Genomic DNA, 24,600 nt, shown 5'->3' on the forward strand with positions numbered 1-24,600 from the left:
CCCCGCCTGCCCCGGCGCGGCCTGCTCACGTCTCCCCGCCGCCCCGTCAGCTCCCCCGTGGGCTGCGAGGGGAGGGCAGGGAGCGTTCCGGGAGCTCATTAATAGTCGAGAGCGCCGCTTTATCCCAGGATTCTCCCGAAGCTGGCGAGTAACTTCCTCCGTTTTACAGACGGAGTGGCACACCTGGTGCTGGGGGAGAAGATGTCACACCAGAAATAGTGCAGACGGAGATGTGTTTCGCTCAAGTAATCACAGGACATTTCAGCTGTGCGTCTGCCTAGTGTATGCAGTTAGATATCTCTCTTTGCAGATGTGCTGCTGCATCATTTGAAATGGTACTGTTGAGGGAAAACCGGGAAAATGCGGTTTCAATTTTGGAAAAATTTACCTTGGGGAAAAACTGGCCAATTCCAAATACTGCCGTTAAGCCTAGAATAAAGCACAGCCTTCTCGGTTTGCGGTGGGCTGTCAGTGACCCACCTCTGGGGAATTCACTGCCCAAGTTTTGAATATGCCGTCAGAAAAGGGCACCCCTGTTCCTTTTGTTGGAGCTTGGCTGTTGCAAAATCACAACCCAGAAGCTGAAGAACTAGAGAGGGCGCTAGGAGGAAGGAGTCAGCTGGGAAGCAGTATAGCTGTGTTCCAGGTTAAAGCAGCCTGGTTACTGGTGTGGGCCTTTCAGCTTCTCTGGATGAACTGTCTGAATTGAGCCTTAAGTCCATTTTAGGTTAAAAAATTGGCACTCTGGCTCTTGCTCTTCAGAGCTTTCACTCCCAACTTGGGCTTCTAGAGAAGCCAGATGTAGTGGGTCCACTAAGTACAGCCGATCCTTTTCATTAGTGAAAGTGTTAGGACTTACTCTTCAGTTGTGGTTTGTGAGTTTGAGCAGTTACAGAAAGATAATTATTTTTTTTTTTTTAACAGGATGCTTTGATGAGGCCATGAAAGATTTCAGGAAAGTATTAGAGTTAAACCCCCAGTTTGAAGATGCTGCATTGAGTCTAAAACAGGCTCTTCTTGATAAAGAAGAAAAGCAAAAGCGGGGTTATTGAAAATACAGCTAGTGGTGTGAAAGTGTTTTGCTAAGCACTTACGTGAAATTTGCCACTGATGGATGAAACACAGGATCATTTACATGTGTTATCACCTACTGAAGAAACCTCGTTCTTGGGTAAAGTTAGAAATGGACTATGATGGCAAAATAGACTGGTTTTTAATATTGTTAATGTTGAAGAAGAGCATAACGTTAGATCTCTGTGTGGCACTGGGACAGATTTTTTTCTGTGCTCTTTCACAGATGTTTTAAAGAGTCTTTCATGAGGAAGAATGATCGTGTTTGTCCACATCTAAATGTGAATTTATTTATGTTAGAAGTGCCATTGTTGATTAGTAAGGTGTTGTCCATGAGATGCTATGGTAAATTATTTTCACTTTAGTGTTTCTGTATTAAGAAACACTTAAAACCAGTAAGATCTTTTCAGGTAACACCATCTGTACTTTGCAGGAGAAACGTGGTATAAGAGTTGAGTCATTTGTACGTGCATTCCCTCCTGGAAGCAGTTCTACGTTACCTGAACAGGTGGCAACAGAGAATACTTTTTGTAATCCCACTGCAAAAGTATTGGACTTTTATTAATAATGGAATAAATAAAGATGAACGTTTACTTTTTATCTCATGTTTGTCTGTAAAGAGTTTATAGGAGAGAACGTAGTCGAGCTATTCACAGTAGGAACTGTGACTTTCTCCTTTTTTTCAAAAGGTCAATTGCTTGAAAAATACAATGTGAAATCTGCTTGAACTGGCTGTGAATATGCAGGCAGCTTCATTTCTCACATGATGGGAAGGACCATTGCTGAAATCTATAAATTATTGATGAGAAACACCCTTGCATGTTCATAGCAATACACATTCTAATAAAATAAATGTGGAGATGGTGGAGCCCTTTGGGGTGAGTCATGAGAACAGACCTGAGCCTCTGAACGTCTTCCCCAGCAGAACTTGGGATGAAACTGCAACAGCCGCAACGAGCAAACGTGGAGCATGGGGTTGAGAAAATTCTGCATTTTCCTCTCATGCCCCATGACAAGTGGCAGCAGCAATGTTGAAGTTATGTAAATACAATACATCGTAGCAGGATGTAACCACATGCGGTTTGGAAAGCAGGCTGTCATGTCGTAACAGCCTTTTTTTTTCAAAAACTTTGGACTTTTCTAATGTATTAAATGCATGCTTTGCTTCCATTTTTATATCTTAGTGCTCTATCTTCAGAACAACACTGATAATTTAAGGACTTGGCATATTTCATGCCACTTCAGTCTCTCATACTGAGAAACCATACCAGCTCTTGGTTGATGGTGAGACTTGAGCTAGAACTCCGCCCGTTCCTGACTTACCATGCCAAGAAATTTAAGACAGTATGGACTATTGAATATGACCTATGAAGTTTTACTTAGGAGAGATTTCAGGTTTGGTTCTGCACAGAACACTTCAAATGCCAGGATTCAGATAAAAATCATGAGATTAATAGCAAACAAGTATTTTAGAAAACAAAGCTGCTGGTAATACCACCCCTCCTCGCCAGCTTGTGTTGTGAATGTTGCTCAATCCCAACGCATCCATTGCTGGCTTGGGAATGCTGCGCTGCACTGGGAACAGTTCTGTAGCAGATCCTCTGCAGTATTTCTTTGTCTCTCCTGCAAAATCATGAACTGTCATGGTTTATTTCGGCATGAACTGGAATTCTTTCAAGGTAATTTTGGCCAGCAGGACTCTCACACACTTTCCCCTTTCACGTGCGTGCATGAGTCACTTAGTCCTCTGGCTTTCCATCACTAGACTAATCGGGGTTTTCAGCCTCAGGTTATTAAATAGTATTGTGTGGTGTTCTTTCATTCAGGACTGCTGAAAGAATATAAACCACCATTATCAATATAAAAAAACTTGGAGAGGAGCATGTGTTTGTTAACTCCTTGTCCTGCAAGGTTTCCTGTTCACAATCCTTGAGGAACTAAAAGTCTAATGGGGAGTAGTAAAATACTTCTAATGTAGTGTTTCCATATGAAATTCAGACAAGCTCGGCCTGTAAAAGGAGCAGGGTTGTGTGCTTTGGATACTTTGCAATGCAGAGGTTCTGGGCTTTACACGGTCACCGGGATTTGGGGGTTGTCCCTGCTGGAAAAGTACAAACCTCAGCAGAGTGTCCAGGTCTGTCCTGGCTGCCCGCCCCATCGCCCCTGAGAAGTGTTTGCCAGTCAAAGCCATGGCACTGAACCAGCGACTCCAGCAGGTGGTTGCTGCTGCTGTGCATTGTCTTGACTCTGGCCAGAAATGTTTCAGATGTGAGTAACTCACAGTTGCCTTCCCAAGGTTTCCTACCCATAAACCTACTCTCCAAAAGCCCTTGACCATCCTTTACACAGCCTTCACTGGCAGCCCCTCTCTTAAGTTTGTTCCCTGTAGCTAGGATTAATTTGGCAATGAGTAACAGTGTTCTCACCGAGTGATTTACCTCTAAACTTACAAAAAAATACATGACTTCCTCAATACAGAATGTTGTGGGTTTTTTTCTTCAGTATCTGGAACAGCAGTCTCTAAGGTCTTTCTTACTTGCTCTGAGAACAAGGCACAGAATAACATCGTCACCCTACGCTTTTCCCTACTACTGCATTTTTCCTTCTACTGAAACGCAGGAGAAGGGGTTGTCACACCACTTGTGGTGTTGCAAGGCCTTGCCTTTGCTTTTGCAGAAAGGTAGCAAAGGATGACAAAAGCCCGGGCTGGCAGGCCAAAAGCAGGGCACATGGCAGTGTGAGAAGTGTTTCATGCACATTCAGTGTGAGGTGCAGCGTGGGGAGCAAGGAGAGCCTTTCCAAAGGGAAAGGTGCCACACATCGGGAAGCGGCTGGGTTGTCAGGTGGCCAGAATATGCTCCTCTTCCACGTGCTTTCCCTCTGAGTGGACAACAGAGAGAAGGCAGCATTAAAAACCTGAAAATCTTTGGCTTTACCACTGAGCACTGCACTATGCACTTTCCCATTTAGTAGATAACCTTGGAAAAAGTGAATCAGTGGTGAAAGGTACAGTATTTGCATTTTGTGGGGAATGAATGCCTTTATCACTCAAGCTTAGATATGCAGGCAGTGCTTTCCCCTGACTATCAGAAAAGGAAGAGTCCAGAAAGAGACAAAATGTTCAGAACTGAAAATTGCTAGTACCAGGGTAATTTTCTATATTATTTTGTGTTAGCAGGTTATGGCCAGTCTGAAGAATCCTTTGAACAGAGGCAGAGGCTGGATCAGTAGAACATTCAACCTCAGCTTTCATGCATGATGGAAGGGGCTGGTTGCTATTAATAAAAAAAGTTTGGTGTGAGGTCCGGTCAGGGTGAAGGCCCACCTGGCATCATTTGAGTTGAACTCTCGTCTGTTTCTGAACTATTTCCAATATTTTCCTTGTAGGATCTCTTTGGTCCATGAACAGGGATTGGATGCACTCCACAGCATCACTTCCTGCAGCCCATGGTGATCGGGTTTTCATCATTCATGTCTGTGCGGCACAGTAGGCATGTGAGATGCACCTGAACATCATCTTCATCTTGCAGCAAGGAGCAGCTTGTCCATCCCTGCCATAGACATTGCAACACTGGGTTTCAACTCAGGTCCTCCCTGCTCCTATGGAGCAGGCTGACCCAAGGTTCAGTGCTTTCCAGGCTCGTATGGAGTCTCCTGCGTGCCTGTATCTGTGCATTTAGTGTATTTCTCGCACCTTCCTAATTCCTATTCTCTACACTGACTGAACAATGAAGGCTTCTTCAACGATAGCAGTACAACCAGAGTGGTTCCTGAAAGCCTAATCCAAGAAAGAGGCCCATAGGCCTGAAAGCTGGAATCTAGGACATGAGTTAGGTGCTGTAACACCTGAGAGGAGGGAGTAATCCCAGGAGAACGCAGATGCTGAGCAATATGCCATGCAATAGCATGGCTGAATCACAGCTTGGGAAAGTTACCCTCAAAGCTAAACAATGAATGTCTAACCATAGCAGACTGTGTGATTGGGTGTAAAAAACATCAGCAACCAAGGTGGGAGGAGGCAACCAAGGATGTGGAGTTTCTCTGTCTTGTCTGTGAGAGTGTGTGAACCCGAAATGACTGTGGAAATGGGAATGCAGTTATGTCTCATCTTCTCACTTTCTCTCCCAATGTATCAATGACAGTAAGGTCTCCCCATCTGCTGGGTGCTGGGTGGATGGGTATGGAAAGCTGCTGGACCCATTCCTGGCTTCCCAGGGCAAAAGGGAAAGATCTGGGGTATCCCAGTTGCTGCATAGGAGTTAATATGAATTTGCTCTGCAGGACTGCAAGGCAAGCAAACACGGTGACACACCACCAGACCTGGTGCTCATCTGCGTGGAATTAAAGTGTCCCATGAGCACCGGGAAAAGAAGAGCTGACATTTAGTCATTGTGATTTAACCGTCGTCCCAGTTTACAAATTTCAAAAGAACTGCTTTTTACATTAAGAGAAAGCTAACCTAAGCGGGTGAGTTTGTTACCGGTAACATTAAAAATGGGAAATGTGCTCTCTTGGAACACTTGCGGGAGCAGTGAGCTTGCTTGGCTCTGCAGTGTTAGCTCCAGACGGCAGAGTGCACTGCTCATACAGCAGAGAGGAAGGCATCTCCAGGCTGCTGCTGAAGGGGGTCTTGGGATCCAAGTACACCCCCCGATTCCCTTTTACAAAACGTAGTCCTTCAGTAGATACAGCTTTAAGGCTACATCTATTCAGCAATCACCACAGGCATGACTGCAGCTTTTGGGATGTGTGCCACATGCATGCACCATTTGGTGCGTGTAACCAGCCAGGCTGTGAAGACAGAGGCTGTAGGAGCTCTGCAAACCCACTGGAGACATCACACTTGTGTTATCCTGCATCCGCATCTGTGCAACTGCCCCATCTTCACTGCTGTTGAACACCTACTGGTGCTGCAGGCACGCCTTCGGGTACGGCGTAGGCACATCCTGAGAGTGGTTATAGATGGTCATGTGTCTGGTTTGTCCTTGGTCTCTAGAAAATAACTAATTTTTATTCTCTTAAAAAAAATGTTTTCTGTGAGCACGGAAATAAAAATACCAGGCCAGTTGGCCTTTTTACTCATGTTAGAGCAACCATCTTCTCCCAGTTTGTAGACATAGCCTTTTCCATACTTGGGCAGGTGAGAGAAAAGTGAGGACCTAACAGGTTTCCAAGATGCTCAGGTCAATGCAATGTTATAGACAAAAATCTGCTTTAATGGGAAAAAAAGTATGCTGTTTTGTTGCATGTGGAAGAGGCCCAAAGTAGCAGATTGCTGGGCTCTTTGAAGCCAATGTTGGTGTACCAGATGGTTGCTGTTGCACATTAGCAAGGAGATGTTCTGCACTTAGATTACTTTGTATGTATTTTTATTTGACTTTTCAGATTTTCACTTTACATTCACATGGCAGGATTGGCAGTCACTTTCTGAAATATTACAAGAAGCAGCTGTAATCAGAGCTGGAATAATTTTAGTGATCTGCAAGTCCATATTTCAACAGCTGGGAGAAACAAGAAGTGTTATTTTGCTGCCTTGAGTTATTTTCCGGTAAGTTTTCTTTTGTAGCCACAAAAGGCAACGGTTACAACACTTACTGATCCTTTTAGCGGACCCCACTCTCCAGAGTTGTGGTGCTGTCCTGAGTCCCACTGTCTGGTCTTTTCACCTCAAACAAGACACTTGTGGTGGTCACTGGAAGAGGTAGCTCCTGTGTCGAGTCACACCCTTCAGAAAGCAGCCAGCACAGCAGAGCCTTCAGGTGCTGTTGGAGACACACACAGAGTGAAGTGAGGAGCGGGGGTGAAGCATGCAGCTGAATTTCTCTGGTTCTCCAGAGGCAGACAAAGCTATAGGGTAAACTCTAACAGTCTGTGGGATTTGGACCCTTCAAAAGAATTTGGAACATGGTGGAGATCTGTGCCTTAGTGTTTGTTTTTTAAACTTTTGGGTCCATTTTCCTTCAGCTGAATGGTGATGCATGCTAGGGGCACTCCAGTTGAAAACCTACCTGTTGAAATAACATCTGCTTCCCAAACTGCCTGCTACCGTCCAACTCTAACATGCCCTGCTATACAGCTGGCATCTTATTCAGAGCCATGCCACCTGTGTTTGGCTTGGCAGGCAGCTCTTCTTATTCCTCCTGTTACGGGCTCAAGCTTAGACCAGGAGACTGCAATCACTGCCTGTTCCCTGGTTCTTGTCCCAGAACTTATTGTTCTTGAAGGACCGGCACATTGCTTGTGCCACAAAGCATGGTGACCTCTAAGCGAGTACTCAGGGCCTGGTGTTCTTACCAAATCCAGTTTACATGCGTCATCTTAGATCTGGATCAACAATCCAGAGTGGTCCAGTGAGTACGTGGCCCTGGAGATTGACTGAATGGTGACCTGGAAAAGCTGAGAATAATACACAATGTATTTGTCTAGTTTTTTAGGAATACATACATGCCACACGTTAAGTGCTACTGGATTAAAGTATGAGCTAAAGGTAGTGTTACACAATCCAGGTTCAGGGCATTTCATATGCCAAAACCAGAGGTCCTAAATCCCTTAAAATCCTCTGGTCAGGAGTGCTTTGCAATGGCTCTTTTTCTGCTGAACACCTACCCTTCCTCTCCCTGCTTGAGCTGCACTGTCCTCTGCATGGGCTACCAGATCGTGTGTTGATAGGAGAGCAGACTGCCACCAAACAGTGCACATACACCTGAGAAGAAGAAAAAGTACCACTTGATCCACATCAAATCCCTCTTTGCAGATCACAGTTTTGCCTTTTGTCAGCCTTTTGCAGAAGTTACAGCTGTTTAGACTTAGGCTTGTCTGAACACTTGCATGCGGCACCTTCTAGCTGAACCTGCCTTGAATCTCAAATTTGGTGTCAAAGAAGCCCTCAGGCAGTTTGGTAACTGAGGCTGAGGCAGGAGAAGTTAAAATCTCATGAGCTGCAGTAAGGCCATGTATCAAAGCTAGACAGAAACTCAATCTAGTGCTAGAGGCAGCTGCACACTTAGGAAGCAGCACAAGCCAGAATTGCATCATGTTTATTTCTAGCAAGTTCATGAATTGAGCTGCTTATGAAAGGCCAAGTAAAAAAATTACGTGGCTGCTTAAGCTGCCCAGGCAGGGCATGGCTCATAGCAGCACATGTGCTCAACTGGCTGCAGTGAGAGCAAAGCACTCTCAGGTGACTGGGTCCTCTTTGCTCTGCTTAGACCTGTTAGAGGCATACAGAACCTCAGGAGTGTAAAGCCAAGCCCACATGCCTCTTCTTCCCTGCCCACTAGGATAGCATCTGAGGAGATGGTTGACTGGCTGGGACAGATGGGAGACAACAGAGCGGAGCTTCATATGGACGTTATGGCATATAAGCAGACTTTTCTATTCTAGACATTTTGAGCTGAAGTGCTATGAATCTGATCATATAAAAAGTCAGAAACACCATATAAAATCCATATTTACATACCAAGCTCTCTTGTTTACTCCAGCCAGTCCAATCTCAAAACTGTGTTGCACAGCAGGTTTGAGAAAAGAACTAAATTAAAGCTGCACACCAGTCAGGCTACTTGGGTTGAATGCTGGTTAGGCCTTAAGTCTTCAAGGTACTTAAACGGGCTATATTTAAAGCGGCCTTAAAACTTACACGGGGTAGGGTCCGTTAATGGGAGGTGAGCTTTTGACTTAATCTTACCTGTTCTGGTCGATGTGCCAGAGTCCTCACTGCCAGCCTTTTAAAATGAGGAGGATGTCTCACCCTGGGGCTGACAGCTACTGGGCAGAACTCTGCAGCGTACTCACTGCCATTAACCTCACACCTATTTGGGAGAACAGAGCAACAGATCTAGGAGAAATTAGGGCTTTCCTGATGAGCACATTGGTCATTCAATAACTACTTGCCCATCCTCAGTGATGTTCCATCTTGGAGTGCTGTTGAAGTCTAGAGTCCTGGTTACCCAGCAGTTTTCCAGGTATAACTCAGCATCAGGGCTCTCATCTTTCAGCTCTACCTCTAGAAATACGGACTCCACAGGTCGCTTCAGTATTGCCATGTTGGGCTCGTAGAATTCCACAAATGATTCATCTCAAGAAAATATCAAGGGAATTTGCTGTTGCTTAATTTTATTTAAATTAAAATATATTTGGAAATTTTCTGATTCACTTAGGAAGTGACTTACCTTTGGACACCCTTGAAACTACATTCAGGGCTCGTCTTATCCTTCTGTATACTGCAGAAAAGGAAATGTTGGTCAGGCTCTTCAGTAGGAAGCAAGGCATGTCTTAACATGGGAACTTACAACTGGGAGAGTCACAGAAGTTTAAAAATGGAGGAAGAGAATTGCCTACCTGCAGTATTTGATCTTGGTACCATCATACCAGAGCCAAAGGAAGGTGATGTGGATGGGTCACTAGCGAAGGCCCCTAGCACTAGGGTCTCTTTTGCTCGATAGTAGCACAAGACTGTTAGTCTAAAATGGGAGAAAGGGTAATTTTTGTGCTCACTTTTACTTTCCAGCAGCTGTATCAAGGTGAGCAGTGCCAGTGAGCAGTAGCTCCTACCTGTAGTCTGGATCTCTTGTGATTTTTGGCAGGCTCTGTCCCGAAAGAGTCTCTTTTTCGTAAGAGATTTCATTTTCATAAACAATGTGATCACCTTCAAACTGTGCATATGGGAAGCTCATTAAAAATTGAATCTTCTCAGGAGCTGGGGCAGAGGAACAAAAGAGGAAATGCAGGAGAGGCAGAATCTCCCAGCAGATTTATCTGCTCCGGCCATGGGCTTACCTTCACTGAAGTGCCACAGGTAGTGACATGGAACTTGAAGAAGGCATGTTCTTTGTTGTACTCTTGAGGCTTGCAGGAGCTATCCCTTAGTTTGGTTTTACCCATATCAATGGCAGGAACTGTCTTCATTTGGGCAGATACCATTACAGTACCATCTGGGTGGCAAACTGAGAAAATCAGAGAGTTGGTTATAAACTCAATGAAAGACTCACAGATCTTTTAATTGATTGACCACTTGTATAACTTACTTATAAATGCTGAAGAATTAAAATTGCAGGTAACTGAGAACATCCGTAAGGTTTCCATAGTTCTCATTTTCCTTAGGGCAACATCAAACCTTGCTTGAATGTTCTGAAAGGACACTTCCTGTGGAGGAGGTGATGGAAGAAGTCTCCTGTTAAGGCATGTGATCCATGTGTACAAAGTTCTGCTCTTTAGCTTGTGCCACTTGAATACTAACAAGTCACAAGAGTTAAGTCAGTGTGAAGACTTGAGCCTGATGCAACACGGGGGCAGAAGTTTTCTGGTATGAATTAATTGGTCACTGTCACAGAGATAAATTTTGGCTGATTATTGTAGAACAGTTCAGATGTTTATTACAGCATCAGTTTTCCCTTGCCATGTCATAACATTTCTACAAAGTGTTCCTTTAAAAGAGCTTCTTTCATAGAAGCCATATTAAAATATTGTTTCTGGCTCAGCGCAGATGGGACATTTTGCCTCATCCTACTAAAAATACTGAGGAGTTTGTGTTTGAAGACTTGGTGCATATCTTGTAGACAACTAGCACTGTAAATTACATAATACATGGCATTACCAGAAGGGTCCATGTCCAATACCCCTTGTGTCACCTGCACTGGCTTAGAGTCCTTCCCTCTGAAGTTTTTCCTATATGTTTAATAATGCAGCACTACAAACTGTGACTGTAGCACTGTGGCTGTATGAACAAACAGTCCTATTTGCTTTAAAGAAGGCATTGCTATGCAGTTTATGTACCTCATAGATAACTCCCACGGCAAACAGAGGTATTTGCAAGATCAGGTGTGTAGAGTTGGTGGCTGCAAGGTACCCATTGGCAAGTGCGACGTGCCGGTTCAGGAGCTTGTTATTGTGGTACAGGTTCCAATACTGGTACAAGCCAAAAGTAGGGATGGCCAGATACAGGTTTTCTTCATCACAGTAACCAACTGCTTCTGGTATTTCTGCAGGAAGAAGGTGGAATGAAGAGTTAGGAATGAAGAAGGGTTTGCATGATGGTGTTTGGCCCAGGTGGGGATTTCCATCACAGGTAAATTTTACGCTGGCCCTGCAGCAGTGCTGTTATGTGCATACTGGCATCATCTGCAGGGCTTTGGCTCTGCTGTGGATGTAGCAGCTCACAACTGGTGGGATTTGGAGTACTCATGCTTTAGTGGTGGCCTGCCAGCTTGCTGCCAGGACTACTCCTTGTTTCACTAAGGCAAGCTGGGATATGTATGTAAACATATTTTTTTTGGTCAGCTTTCTTTAGGTCAAACCTAGAGCTATTTCAAAGATAACACAGGACCATGAGGAGACTCTGTCACTTTTTGACATCCAAAATCTAGTCAGAACTCCTGACTGTTTCAATAACCTGCTAAGTACAGCTCTTAGTAGATGATTGTCTCCTTAGAGAAGGTTGTCTTTGGAGCTCACAGCAATTCATTTAAGTCAGTTGAGTTCTGCCCTGGATGCAGAGGCAGAATTGCATTTGAGGACAAATTGAAATCCGTAGCGATGTCTGAAAGTTTTGCCAGTAGATGTATGTACAAGTTATGAGGCATCTTGTTCACTGAGTTTGCAAGCCAACTTCTACACACCAGCTTTTATTGCTCTCAGTGTCTCGAGGGCAGACTGTCTTGCCAGTATGCAGAAGAGCTGCCATCAGAAAAGCAGCAAGTTGGCTACATTACCAATAATGAGCTATTGAAGGGTGGGGTTTTCCCAAAAGCTCTCATCCTCAGGCTAATGCCGTTCTCACTGAATTCAATGAGAATCTGATCCATGCTGTTGATGCAAACCAGTTAATATCAGGGGAAAGCTTACCAATATCAGCGATCACACACTCCACCTCTGCTGAATGATAATAGAGTGTCATCTCCGGACCCACGCTTATGGTGTAGTTAATGAGGAGCGTGTATTTAGTTTCATTTCTATTCACATACTGAAAGAGAAAATTGTAAGGCTGCAGTAGCAATGGCTTCCAGCACAGACAGGCATGTATATCCTGAGCAGCTCTGAATAATTATTCCAACACTCTCCTCTCCCCTGCAAATAGCTCAGTCTCCAAAAACTTCAGTTGGCCTAAAACTATTCAGAAATCTGGACTGGGTTCAACAGCTCTTTCAGCCAAACATAGATGTGGAGAAAGTAGTGCCTGTTCAGAAAATGGAGGCAGAAGAGAATGCAGTGGTGTTCCCTCTGTAGCCCACTGGTGAAAGAGCTTGTACAGGGAGATCCAGGTCCAAATCCTTATTCTTTTTCACTCAGAGTGTGGTCTGGACCCATGAGAGTTAGTAATCGGTGAAAAGAAAGGTGTGAGGCGATGCTATGAGAGATCTCTCTCAATATCATCATTTACTTCACTAAAAGTGCCCCCAAAGCAAAACCTGCTGTTCAACCTGAAAGGAATACTTCTGAAAATTTTTGGCTTGCTTTGATCCTTAATGAAATTTAGCTGTGGCTTGACTGCAGCCTGAAAACTATTTGCACAAGTCATGATCTTGTGTGTTCACAATGTTGTTCCTTGTAAGAGAAAAATAGCATCACAGCTCTGCGGGGTTTGGTTGAGACAGTGGTAGAGGACTTGCAGTTACGCGTCCTCCCACTAAGATGAGAGGCTGAATTCTCTCTGTGAGTTTATACTTTTTACAAATATTTAGATTAGAAATGGTCTGAAGCTTAACCAAATCACATTTAGAGTACCCTGTGCCTGCCTGTAGACGCTCGCACGGTGCGTGGCCTGTGCCAGTGGTCAAATGGCTCTGCATAAACAGCAGGTTCAGGATTACTGGATGTTGGTAACTGGTGTCTGCAGGATTGCAATGACTGTTTTATTTTTCCGGGACACTCCTATTTCAAGGAGCAGCATTCAATAGCAATTTGACAAACCTCTTCCTGCAGGGCATGCACTCAGACATCAGCCATGCTGACGGACTAAAGGAAGCCACATTTCATACCATCTAACCACACTTTATGCTGTGTGTTTCCCAGAGACCCAGGGAGAGCAAGGTGGGGATGTACAAGCCTCTAGTCTTAATTCAGATGAGTTCAGACTCATTGACACCTTTATGATGGATGAAGAGTTGTTGGTTAACAATAGCCAGACTATGTTCTGGACAGGGGCTGCCCTACCTCCTCCACTCAGCTGCTGAAGCAATGGGCTGTACCTTACCTCCTTCAGAACATACTGATTGTCAAAAGCAACTTCCAGGATGAAACCTTTTGTTCTGTTAGAAAAGGGAGTTTCATAAATCTTAAACCCGTGGTGCCGTGCTTCTCTCAGGGTAAATGGCACGTTTCCTATTGCAATTGCCACCAGAGAGACATCAGGAAGAAAGTGTCCAAATGCAACATTAAATAGCCTTTCCTCTGGCACAGTATCTGTAGGGAGAGAACATCAAATTACTGCTGATGTGGATCAAGTAACAAAGACAGTTGGGGTGGCCTCCCATTCAAGTTCCAGGAAACTTAGCCAACAGCCATCTCTTTAATGGCTCTGATTAATGAGTGTTTGTGTTCTAGTCAGATCTGAAATACTCTGAGTACATGGGAATTGCTTCAAGCTGCAGGAGATTAACAACAAATACATACCACTTTATAGCAAGTGGGTTCACTAACATTCTGGAGGTGCACTATGATGTGCAATGACTTTGCTGTAAAGAAATCTAGAATCTAGTTCAGCCACATAAAATATGGGAAAGCTATCATAATGCATGCCAAGAGGCTTCTTTCTCTTTCTATATCAGTTAACTAGACAGCTCCAAAGATGTTTAGAGTCTTAATGCATTGCAAAATATAATTTAAAAAATATTATTGCACCACTGGTTGGCATGATGATTTCAGTATGCTCCCAAGATGATACATGCAGGCAGTTTTGGGGAGAAAATGCTGTCAATTAATGCTGTCTTAAGAGAGTTATCTCTAGTGTAATCACTGCACAATGCAAGAACTTTATTCTAAGGTCCCAGTGCTCACTGGAAAAACCTGGATGTTAGTGTGAAAGAAAAGTTCGTGTTCTTATCAGAAACTAATAATTTTCATTTCAACCCATAATGACAGGTGATAAATGGTACATCCATTAAGGCTAAAGGTTTGGTTTTTTATAATACCTTGCATCTTGATTTAGGCTAGCAAATTGGAAGTGGGAGTTGAGAATGTTCTGGTGAATGTAAGTGTGTGGCAGAGGTTAAATGGAGCAAAATATAACACAGCAAAAGCAAAATATTGTTAAAAGTCATTGAGAGGAATGACTTACTGTTGATAACAGTTGGTATTTGTGGCATGAAAGGTGTGGTGATGGATTTGATGACAATATACTTCGTGGTTTGCCAATCTGCATCTGTCCACGTGTGCTCCAAGAACAAGTCAATACTGTAAATAACTCCATATACACCACCAGATATGGAGCTCTAGGAGGTAAAATTTGTGATTAAGTCTTAATTCTCAATAGCTCAATAGAGGAATGATTGAATATGGTTAAAATTCTTACACTAGACAGAAAAAATGGAGTTCTAGTGCAGTTCGAGTTGGATTTTGTTAGGGGACCTTGTTTGTTTGTTTGTTTGGCCCATTTGTTTGGTCCATATTTGACTCAGATACTGCTGAGATTCTCGGTAAGGAGGTACCAAAGTTGAGGGGGGTGTCCTCATTAAGTTTAGTAATTAACCATATTTGCATTTGTTTTTTTGCAATCCCTGGCCTGCCAGTCACGTTTCTCATCCTGTCTCAGTTCACTCTGAAAGTTTGCCAGTGCTGCCAACAGCTCTTCAGACCACATCTGCCTGGTGTTATGTACACACAGTGATGTAAATGTCCACTGATGCACCAGTGAACATCTGAACAGATTAAGTCAAAGTCACACCAATGTCATCTTCACAAACGTAACTGGTAAAGAGCCGTGTGAGAATATTGACAGCTCCTTTATACTGAACGTTTGTTTGGGCACTGCCTCTATACCTGTAAATTCCAGACTGACGTAGATTATACTATGTCCAAAGCAGGTGGCTGCACCCAAACTACCTGCTGGGAGTCTGAGCCATGCTAACTCATGCTGCCTGCATGGAAATTGTCTAGGAAATTGCTCACTGACCCAGAACAGAAGTGTACCAGGACTGGTTTCATAATGAAACAACATAGATAACTGAAATCCAGTGCCTAGGAATCCCTTCACTCTTAATTTGTTAGTGTATTTTATAAATGTTTAAGAAAAGACCATCTCTTGCTTCTCTCATGCTTTGTAATCAGAGATACTTAGTTTCTGAGTAGGTGCTTTCAAAACACAGAGAAGGAGCACCTAGGTCTTCAAATATTCCTTATATCTAAGAATTTAAAGCAGCAATCAATCAGTATCTGTAATGATTTGTAATGATAATGATTTAGAAACCTCTTCAATGGTGCAGCCTCTCGAATTTGTATGCGACAAGTTCATACTAACCTTTAGCTTGCCTCCTTCTGCACCGATAGGGATAGTTATTCCAATGTGTGTCTCATTGTGCTCCAGCGAGTACTTCCTCTCCTTCGGGTTTACTATGACTCGGCCATCAACTCCCATTAAAATGCTTTTAGACACAAAGGTGGATTCTTGAACCACTAATGTGGGGATAACACTTGGCACGGTCCATGTCAGTGTAGTATCGGTGAAGCTGATGCCATCTGTTGAGTTAGACAGACAGTCCCAAAAGGCCAGCAATTAGAGTTACCAGTGAGTCTCCACTATGCAATGGCTGTCTTTCCCTGACTCCTTTTCACCAGGGCACCTTTACAGCTTTCACTAATGAAACACTTTGTGGGATATTAGCCAACTGCTAGCTATTTTGTCACAGAAACCCTGGTGCTCAAAGTAGATTTGGATCACCAGTTTCAGATGAGTAATTAGTTTATTTGGAAGAACCAACAATCATGCTTCCAGTTATCTGCTCGATTGCCCTTCTGGTCCCAGGAGTTTTGCCCTACTGGCAAAAGGGATGGGGCACAGTCACCTGTTTGAGCCTTCTCCCTGAAATGGGCTTCAAGATCATAACAACATAAAGCATCCTGCTTCCTCACCAATTGTTTATATCAATACTGTTCTCTGAGAGACAGAAGGTGCAGCCACCACTGTTCTGCAAAAAAACAAGGCTATTTCTGCCTTTCCAGAGAAAAGGATGAGGTGAGTCCCAGCGACACAGAGCTGCATCCCCTGGGTGGATGTATATGACAATGGAGAGCCAAGGCCATGGGGTTAGTCTGGGGGAAGCTCCCTGGCCCTTCTGCAGCACTTTTACTCATCTCCAGTTCCCTGCATCTAACATGGGTGTTTAAGAAACCAGAGACAAGACACGACACAGTACTGGGAACACAATAAATGTAGCATCACAGCAGGAAACGTGTTTGTCCAGGACTAAAGCCATGGACTCTTAGCTCATTTTGCTCCGAGGGCAGCTTGTAAACCTCTTCTCTTACAGAGTAGGTCACAGGGAACTGGGAAAACTGTGTTTTTTACTAGCTCCTCAGGCAGTTATTTTTGGTGAACAAGGAAGAAATCCTTACCAACAGGACAGGAGACAGTCGTGTCGATCAGCAAGAGCAGCCACCGCTGCCTGTACATGGAAGTGGAAGTGACCATGTTCATATTGACACCACTGACCTGTTGGGATGCAGGCAGAAAAAGAGAACTGATGTTCTGGAGAGGCAGTGCAGACAGCACAATTTTGTGTCCAATTGAAGGCAACAACTCACCATGCTGATGTCGGACTCGTTGCTGTGGTAGGGTGCACGGAGGTACACTCGGGACAGCGTATTGTTGAAGCTGTAGCCCAGTTTTGCTGCATCGCTTACCGTTATTCTCTTACTCCCTGATGGAGAAACAAACATCAGTTGCCATAGCTGGTATGCAACATTTTGAGTCTGCAAGAGAGAGATGAGCTGCATCAGACCTAAGTCAACCAAAGCATCTTAAAAAGCTATGATAATGTAGCACCTACTTTCCTGTTAGAAGCTGGAGTAACTGGAGTGACCATGCAAGAAATACCCTTGATATATATAAAGATAAGGGATTCTATAGTTCTTTAAGGCATCTTTAGAGATAGTATTATAGCAGCCCTAGAAGAAACTTAGATTGGTGGCCTTGAACAAATCCCCTTGGGCAAAATGCCCGTATTGTTAATAAAATGATTGCCTTCATTGAGTCCAGAGGCCAAATGACAGACCACCTTTTATAGTATGCAGCTATACTGTGTCAGAGATAAGAAGAGAGCAATGTCTATACTTGTCTAGAACAGAGCCTCCTGAAATAACCATATGGGCGGATATTCGAAAGGGAAAATGTGCATAAGGAGCAAGTAAGACATGAAAAAAGTAGGACAAGCGTATATATTTCCCCTTAATACTTTCCAGCCTCAAATACTTCTCAGCTCAGGGACTCCTGAGCTATCTGTAGCTTCTTTGTATTTCGTATGTGTTACTGGATTGCTCTTCAGTCAACTTTTCCAGACGCTCCTTGAGATCAAGCAAGCTTTTAGCAGCCACAACAACTTCTGGCAAGGAGTTTGACAGATTCACTACCCATTGTGTGAAGAACCACCTACCTTTGTTTGTCTTGAACTCAGTTTCTAACTGAGTTTCTAACGTAACAGGCATGTGGCTCTGTTCTCCCACCTAAATGTCTTTTTGCAGTCTAGAGCTCTAAGGAAACTTGAGAGGTTTTTCAGTACTTGACGGCATCTTTGCTGTCTCCCTTTTTCTGACAGAGATGGAGCTGTGCCCCAAGGGTGACTCATGAGATGAGTGCGAAGGGGCAGGATGGGAAATGTTAGGAAAGACTCCCCTTCGTACCTCTGGCAGTGCTGACATCCATGCCACGGTGTAGTCATTGGAAACTGCAGGGACATCGGTCTTCACTGACACCTGGGGACACAGAGGAGATTCTCTGGGTGCAAACAAGTCCCAAGCATTATTACAGGCATGAGGAGCGTGGTTTACTATGGATTAAGTGTGTTGCAATACCCAGATACGACTGCACAGCCTCAAGTCCTAGAAGGAAAAACATGCTTTCTCCATCCTGCCTATAGTAGGTGCATACAAAAGGCAGTGAAGTTTGTTTTGTTCGCTGCCTTATTTCTGCATTAGTGCATAGATACTGGTAACAGGTTGGACAGCCAAATCGTGTCACCCAGCAGGAGGCAGGTTCTGTCTCACTGGTGATGGCTGTGAGTCGTGTGGCACAGGAGGGGTGCAGCTCTGCAAACTCTAGGCTTTACTGTTTCAAATGTAAGGATGATGTTCTCACAGATGCTGCAGCACTTTGTAACATGAAAGTAAAGCTCTCATGAGCTAAACAAATTGGACTACCTGGCTCCTGGTTTGCTTGATCTGCACAGTTAACTGAATTTCACTGTGTACAAAATACCCATGACATGTGAATGTGTTACTAACAAGTATCTCCTTCACACCCTCTGCTGAATATCAGCAGGTTGCTATTATGCCTGGTACATGGTGTAACACCAACTTCTGACAGGAATTTGTGGAGCTGATGGCACCTGGGAGGGAGTTTGGATGTAGCTTCACCTTCAGTGGAAAAGCTTTTACCTCCATGTAGTTTTCTTCACACACAATTTCTCTTGAAGCCCAGGAAGAGTAGGAGCAGTACATAGGGTAGGTGTAGGTCACAGCTGCCCTCATGCTTGAAAACGAGGAGACCTTGATGTTCACTGTCAGTGAAAAAAGCTCGTCTGCCTGGGAAGAAAACCAGACAATTCAGCAGATGGTTTGGAAGGTCCCAGGAGCAGCTGCATGGGACCATCCAGCCCTGTGCCTTGTTTTCGAGAGGAGTTTACAAGGATGAGAACAGGTTGGGAGCTGTATTGACAGTTCCTCCAACACACCACCCTGTGCTCAGGGGCTTCCTGAGACAGCGATGTTGTCTCAGCACTATTCTTGCCGCAGTACTAGGGACCAGCTGGTCAGGGGAAGATCTGACTTCCCTCACCATATGGTTCACATTCCTCCTGTTCATGGCTGCTATGTCCCTCCTCGTGGAGAGAAAGTACTGGAGCTATTAGCTTGATGTAGATAGTTCAGACCCATCTTACAAATGCTGTTTAGTGACTACCTTGATGAGCTTCACTAAGAGCTCCTCTTTGTCCTGCAGCCAAACATGAAGCCATGGACTGTGCTTCTATCTGACATGGATGTATGTTTTTCTACAGAAAAAGTCAAAACTTTTCCAGAGGAATTTCCAGTCTGGAAATCCTGGTCATTGCACAGTGCACTGTGCACCCCCCGTTCTTGTTAGCATAACCTCTGCCCATGAAGTTTTACCTTATTTTTTTCTGTGGGGCTTCCAGGATCAGCCAGACTAAACATGGACAAGCAATGAAGTTTCTATTCTGATATGTTCTGTTTCTAGGTACACTGCATTTCAACTAACATTTAGAAATTAGAAATCCAGGCTAAACTTTTACATATATTTTAGGAACGGGTGAATCACCTTCCAGCGATGCCTGTTTCTCTCCATTGACTATTGTGGAAGTGTAAACAACTAGTTTAGACTAGACATTATCTTTTAGATGGCTAAAGTTACGTGAGACAAATCTGGGTCTAATAGATGTGTGTGATCTACACTCCTAGGCATGTGTTAACAGGCACATTACCACACAAATTAAGCCAGGAAATGATCTGCCAGAATCACACTGCAAATGTTGCTTTTTCAAGCAGATGCCTACTTCTTTCCAGAGAGGCTTTCAAGAAACTCTCTGGCAGATCAGCAGCACAAGGATATGCTTGAGAACTGGCAGCGAGTCAGCAGCATTAGGCTAAGTGTCGCTTCATGGAGAGAGGAAATCCCGTGTCAGTCACACTGAGTGAACCTCGTACTGGAGAGCCATTGCCTATTCATTTCTGCACACCACCAACACTAACTCCTTGAGTTCACCATTTCTTGAGTTCTCAAAACATGCCATATGATACCTCAACCTTGTCTTTCTGGAGGGGATGCACTGTCTGAGTGGTTTTCAAGCCTGTCTGTGAGTCTTACCTCGTTGGCCACGTGACAGCCAAGCACCGACGCGCGGAAGACGGGGTTGCCCCACACGTCTTCTGACAGGACGTAGCCACAGCGAGATGCTAGTTTCTCATCCAGCAGAATGGAGCCAGCATAAGGATCTACAGAGAAAGGGAATGACGTGTGGGATGGAAAGCTCAGGGCAAGTCCCAGGGCAGAGCAGTGTTGTGGGCCCTCATGAAGCTCTCCTCTGAAAAGAGGTTCAGCTGAGTTGGGTGCTCTCCAGCCATGTGTGCTGTTAAGGAGCTGGCGAAGATGTGCTGGTATGTGGAAAGTGCATGAGACAGTCTGGTATGTCTCAAACTCACCTACATTATGTTCACTTCAATGCCCATTTCTTTATGTCCAGAAGCTTGTGCCATGGCCACTCTGGAGTACTATTATGGGGAGTTTGTCTGAGGCATCACTTACATTTCTCCCTGATTTTACTCCCTAGAAAAGAGTTACGGACTATTAAACTCACCCATTTCTAAAACTCCTCAAGTTGTGATAATCTGCTGCTCACTTGGTCAAAAGATGCAGTCATAGACCTATTTTGGATGGGCATTTCTACGAATTGTTCAGGTTTGCTGCTCATCTCTGCCAGGCAAGGTGCTCCATGCTGTCAACCTTATGGAGGAGCCAAGTAACAGGCACAATGGGAGCTGGCTGCACTCAGCTCTTGATGCTGGTGGTTAATAGCATCATATTTTGTTAATTATCTGCCCTCTGATTAAGGAACTATTTTAGTCTTGGGTTAGGCACAAGAATCTGTACAAATAGATAGGGTGTAACTAGCTGCCATTGTAATTTCTAGATTTGTCTGTCATCTTTATATGTCGAACAGTACTAATAATTGCTGTTTCAGTAGATGTATTCTTGCAGCCAGGGTAGACTTAGACTAAGGAGATAAGTGAGAAGAATTTTGGAAGAAGAGGGAATAGCTTTTATGAGACCAACTGATAGAGCTGAAAGAAACAACCAACCTTCTTGTGCCTGAAGGCACAAAAAATGGTCTGTTTTTTCCAGCAGTATCAGTTGCTCTCATAAATGCTATCACTTCTCCCCACACCCTCGCTGTGCTTGACTTTTTCAGTTCTGCCTCCAAATCAATTGAAAAAACCCCAAACCCAGAAAATCGTGGACTGATCTCAACAGAAAGAAATCTGTTTTGGGGTGAAATCACATACTTTTTTCAATCTGATGTGAACATTTCTGGTTTTCATTTTGGTTAAGTAGATTTTTGTTTTCCTCAGCAAAATGGAAACCCTTTGTTCAATTCAAAACGGGGTATTTAACTGCCATTGTGGAGTTAAATAAATAGGAAATTCAAAAAAATCCCAAACAATTTTAATTGCTGCAGCACTCACTCAGCACTTGCTAAGAGTGTGTTTTCTGGGTATTACGCAGCACACACTGCTGTTGTCATTTGTGCTGTCCAGGACATATCCAAGCTGCAGTGTCGCCTTTGTTTTCCTTGCTAGACATGTGTAAGGGCTCAGCAGAGGAAAGAATGAAAGCCAAATGTCGCTCCTCCCTCCTCAGACCATCCTTTCTCCTTCCCCCAGCACGTTAGTTCTAAGGGGCAATGGGCACTGTGGCTGTAGATACAAGCTTTACTCATCTGTAGGGATATTGTCCAAATTGAGGTGTGAGAGGCCAGGTCTAGGTGGCAAGGAGTTTTTTCGGGTTGGTTACCAATTATCATGTCTATGGCAGCAGCATCCACATCACAAACACTGCCATAACTTAGGTGATTCCCCAGCCTTCATGGTATGCAGGGCAGCCACTTGTGACTCACCATTGATTTCCAGCTGGAAGAACTTTCCCTGGAGCAAGAGTTTATTCAGTTTCATCCAAAAAACCCTGGAGCGGCAACTGCTCTCTACAAAACCTGGTGGGAGCACATTCAGAGCAGATGAGCCAGCGGGTCTGGAGAGCAGAGGCACATCTTAAAAGCAAAATAACCGCGTTCTCATCCTTGCCTCCCCCTCTACCTTCTTATGATGTTTCACCAACCTGGGGGAGCCATTCGCCTCCCTTGTCCCAGCCAGAACAGCAAGAAAAGCAACCAGATCCTGCAGTATAAGTACATAAAGAAACGATGGGGTGAACAGAGGAAAAAAAAGATTAAGATGGAATATGAACAAGGCAGCAACCAAAGTCTCATTACCTGCATAGTGAGTAACCCACAGCCTCCATCTGTCCCCAGAAACCTGTGCATGGGCAGCAAAGTCCTCCTGCCTTTGAAGTAAAGCTGACCCAGCTGTGGAGAAGGGGACCTGGTCAGACCCAGGAGGAAAGGTATAGCTGATCTTTTGCAGCAGAGATTGTGCTGTCTTCCCCAAACCTTGTGTGTGAATCAGGAGATGCCGGTGGCTTCTGTCATGGAGGGATGAATCCTGCAGTGTCCTCCAGTGTTATCTGAGCTCCTGGCAGCGGGAGGCAGCTTCCCTCTGGCTGGGAGGGCAGGACACCCTTCTGCCAGGTATTTACAAGGTCAGATACTGCTGCTGAGCCTAATTTTAATAAGCACAGCAGAGGGTGCTTGGTGCTTTCTATCAGCCCCTGGGAAGTAATCTCATTCCTTACAAGCCACTTGGGTAGCTTTGGCTTCAGGTCTGAAGAGCACACAGAACATTTCCCTGGAGGTATTTTAATTGGGTCTGCACAGGAAATACATTTTTATTTCTGTGAAATGTCCCAGTGACCCAGCCATGCCAGAGATAACAGCAGTTCTTTGGCAGCCACATGTTTTGCTTTTGTGGATCCAGTTAGGTCGCCCTTTGATTTGTTTGATTATTGGAGAGTGTTTTGGTGAAAACATCTTGTTTTCAGAAGTGCTCCGATATCTCTGGATTGGTCAGACAATGTGCAGGTCTGTAAATGGCCAAACTTATTGCCTGGGAAGAGAAAGGCATTGAGCCTGGTGGGAGCCATGGTGCTGAGACCGCAAGTGCCCCCAGAAGCAGAAAGGCTGAGAAGTTTGGTGAAAACACAGCTTGTGTGTCACAGATGAGCTACAGTGCAATATCGACAGAACCTACCCCACGGCCGTGCCAGACACACTCATGTAGGGAGCTGGTGGCACACTTGTGTGAGTGCTTTGGAGCGGAGCCCCAGGGCTTTAGCAGTCCCTTAATTAATGTCCTTTGGCCACAAGACCCTTTCTCATTCAGTGGGAGCCGAAGTCTAACTTCTGCAACAAACTTCTCCTGAGCCCACGCAGGACTTGCTGCATGATCCTGGCCTGCGTTAACTCTGCGTCCCCAGGCTCAGAGTGACTCTTCATTGAATCCAGCTGGGCTTGGAATTCTGCTGGAAATGGCAGCACTCAGATACCACAGTGATGAGTGTGGTGTAACAATATGATTCTGAATTTTGAGCGAAAACTTCAGTCTATTTGGATAGCAAATGGTTCCAATTTTGATAAGCCACTTCCAAGAGCCATGTAGCATCTCTTGGAGATACTGAGAGTCAAGGTCTGAGGGAGCCATGTTTGAGAGAGCGTGACTGCAATTTATTAATGAACAGCCAACCCTCAGGACAGGTGCACGGCTGCAACTATCTGCCTTCTTTGCACAAGCAGTGGGGAAACAAGTTTCTGGATCTTTGGACAACTCAGAGCATCGCGATTGCTCTGTTTCTGGCATCAATCGTGGTTCTAAATGTGGCAGAAACGACTTTGGATGTGACATAGCAATTGTGGTCAGTGTGCAATAGCCAGCTCTTGGCCTGATCATCAACCAAGCAAAGCAAAGCAAAGCAAAGCAGGCCCAGGTCAAATGCTTTTGGCTTCCAAGGATCAGTTAAGTGCTGTGGAAAGCAATGTTAGCATTGGGCGGCTGGAAACATCGGCTGCTTGTGGTCCCTAAAGTCCCTCTGGTACTCATTATAAAGGTAGGGAGGAAAAGCCTGTGCATTCCAGGTTTTTATATTTGTCTACTCAGTTTTCCTTGCTGTTTTGGTGGCATAAGAGCACCCGTCTTAATGTTCTTGTAGGGTAATAAACAGCTGCTGTACTTCGACGTTGAGGTGATGGCACTCTGTGGTGGATAAGATGATTCACGGCTTGAGCTCTTTTGAGCTGAAAGGTACCGTATGAATGTAATGTTTTGGTTTCTCTTTTTTTCCTGCCTGGGTCTGGAACTGGGTTTTGTATTATATAATGTGATTGAAAGTTTAAGACCGGCCACTTGGAGCAGCCCGCGTGTAGCACCTCTCCCAGTGAGACTTGCTTTTAAGTGGTGGAAAAAGACTCCAGCCCTTTGAGTCATGGTGTTTGTCTTTCTGTTGTTCTGTGTCACTGAAATTCCCAGGTTACCCAAATGCTACAGAAAAAGACTTTTTCATTTTTCTGTCCCAAGAATTTTAATTGTAACTTTATTTTTCCAACTGGTTAAAATGCAAGGAAGGGTTTGGTTTTTTTTCGTTAGGTCCCATGTGATGATCTTAAGTAAGCCTTATAGCTTGATACACAGTCTGAGTGTGGGAAA

General features: G+C 44.4%; 1 protein-coding gene across 1 annotated transcript; it reads right to left on the reverse strand.

Annotated features, from left to right (window-relative positions):
- Positions 1–29: 29 nt before the first annotated feature.
- Positions 30–22,451, reverse strand: LOC104542538 (the record flags this gene model as incomplete). Its single annotated transcript, XM_010186882.1, has 20 exons — positions 22,278–22,451; positions 22,124–22,182; positions 21,906–21,998; positions 20,099–20,226; positions 18,652–18,798; positions 17,899–17,970; positions 16,804–16,971; positions 16,615–16,711; positions 15,521–15,738; positions 14,342–14,495; positions 13,259–13,467; positions 11,911–12,028; positions 10,843–11,048; positions 10,095–10,212; positions 9,847–10,013; positions 9,622–9,722; positions 9,409–9,530; positions 8,962–9,145; positions 8,756–8,879; positions 30–189 (listed from the first exon to the last, which is right to left on the reverse strand). Coding segments are annotated over exons 1-20 (2,674 nt in total), but the record flags the coding sequence as incomplete, so codon positions are not given.
- Between the last annotated feature and the right edge of the window lie 2,149 nt (positions 22,452–24,600).

This window comes from Mesitornis unicolor, unplaced genomic scaffold, assembly GCF_000695765.1.
Source record: "Mesitornis unicolor isolate BGI_N332 unplaced genomic scaffold, ASM69576v1 scaffold15126, whole genome shotgun sequence".
Classification (NCBI taxonomy): Eukaryota; Metazoa; Chordata; class Aves; order Mesitornithiformes; family Mesitornithidae; genus Mesitornis; species Mesitornis unicolor.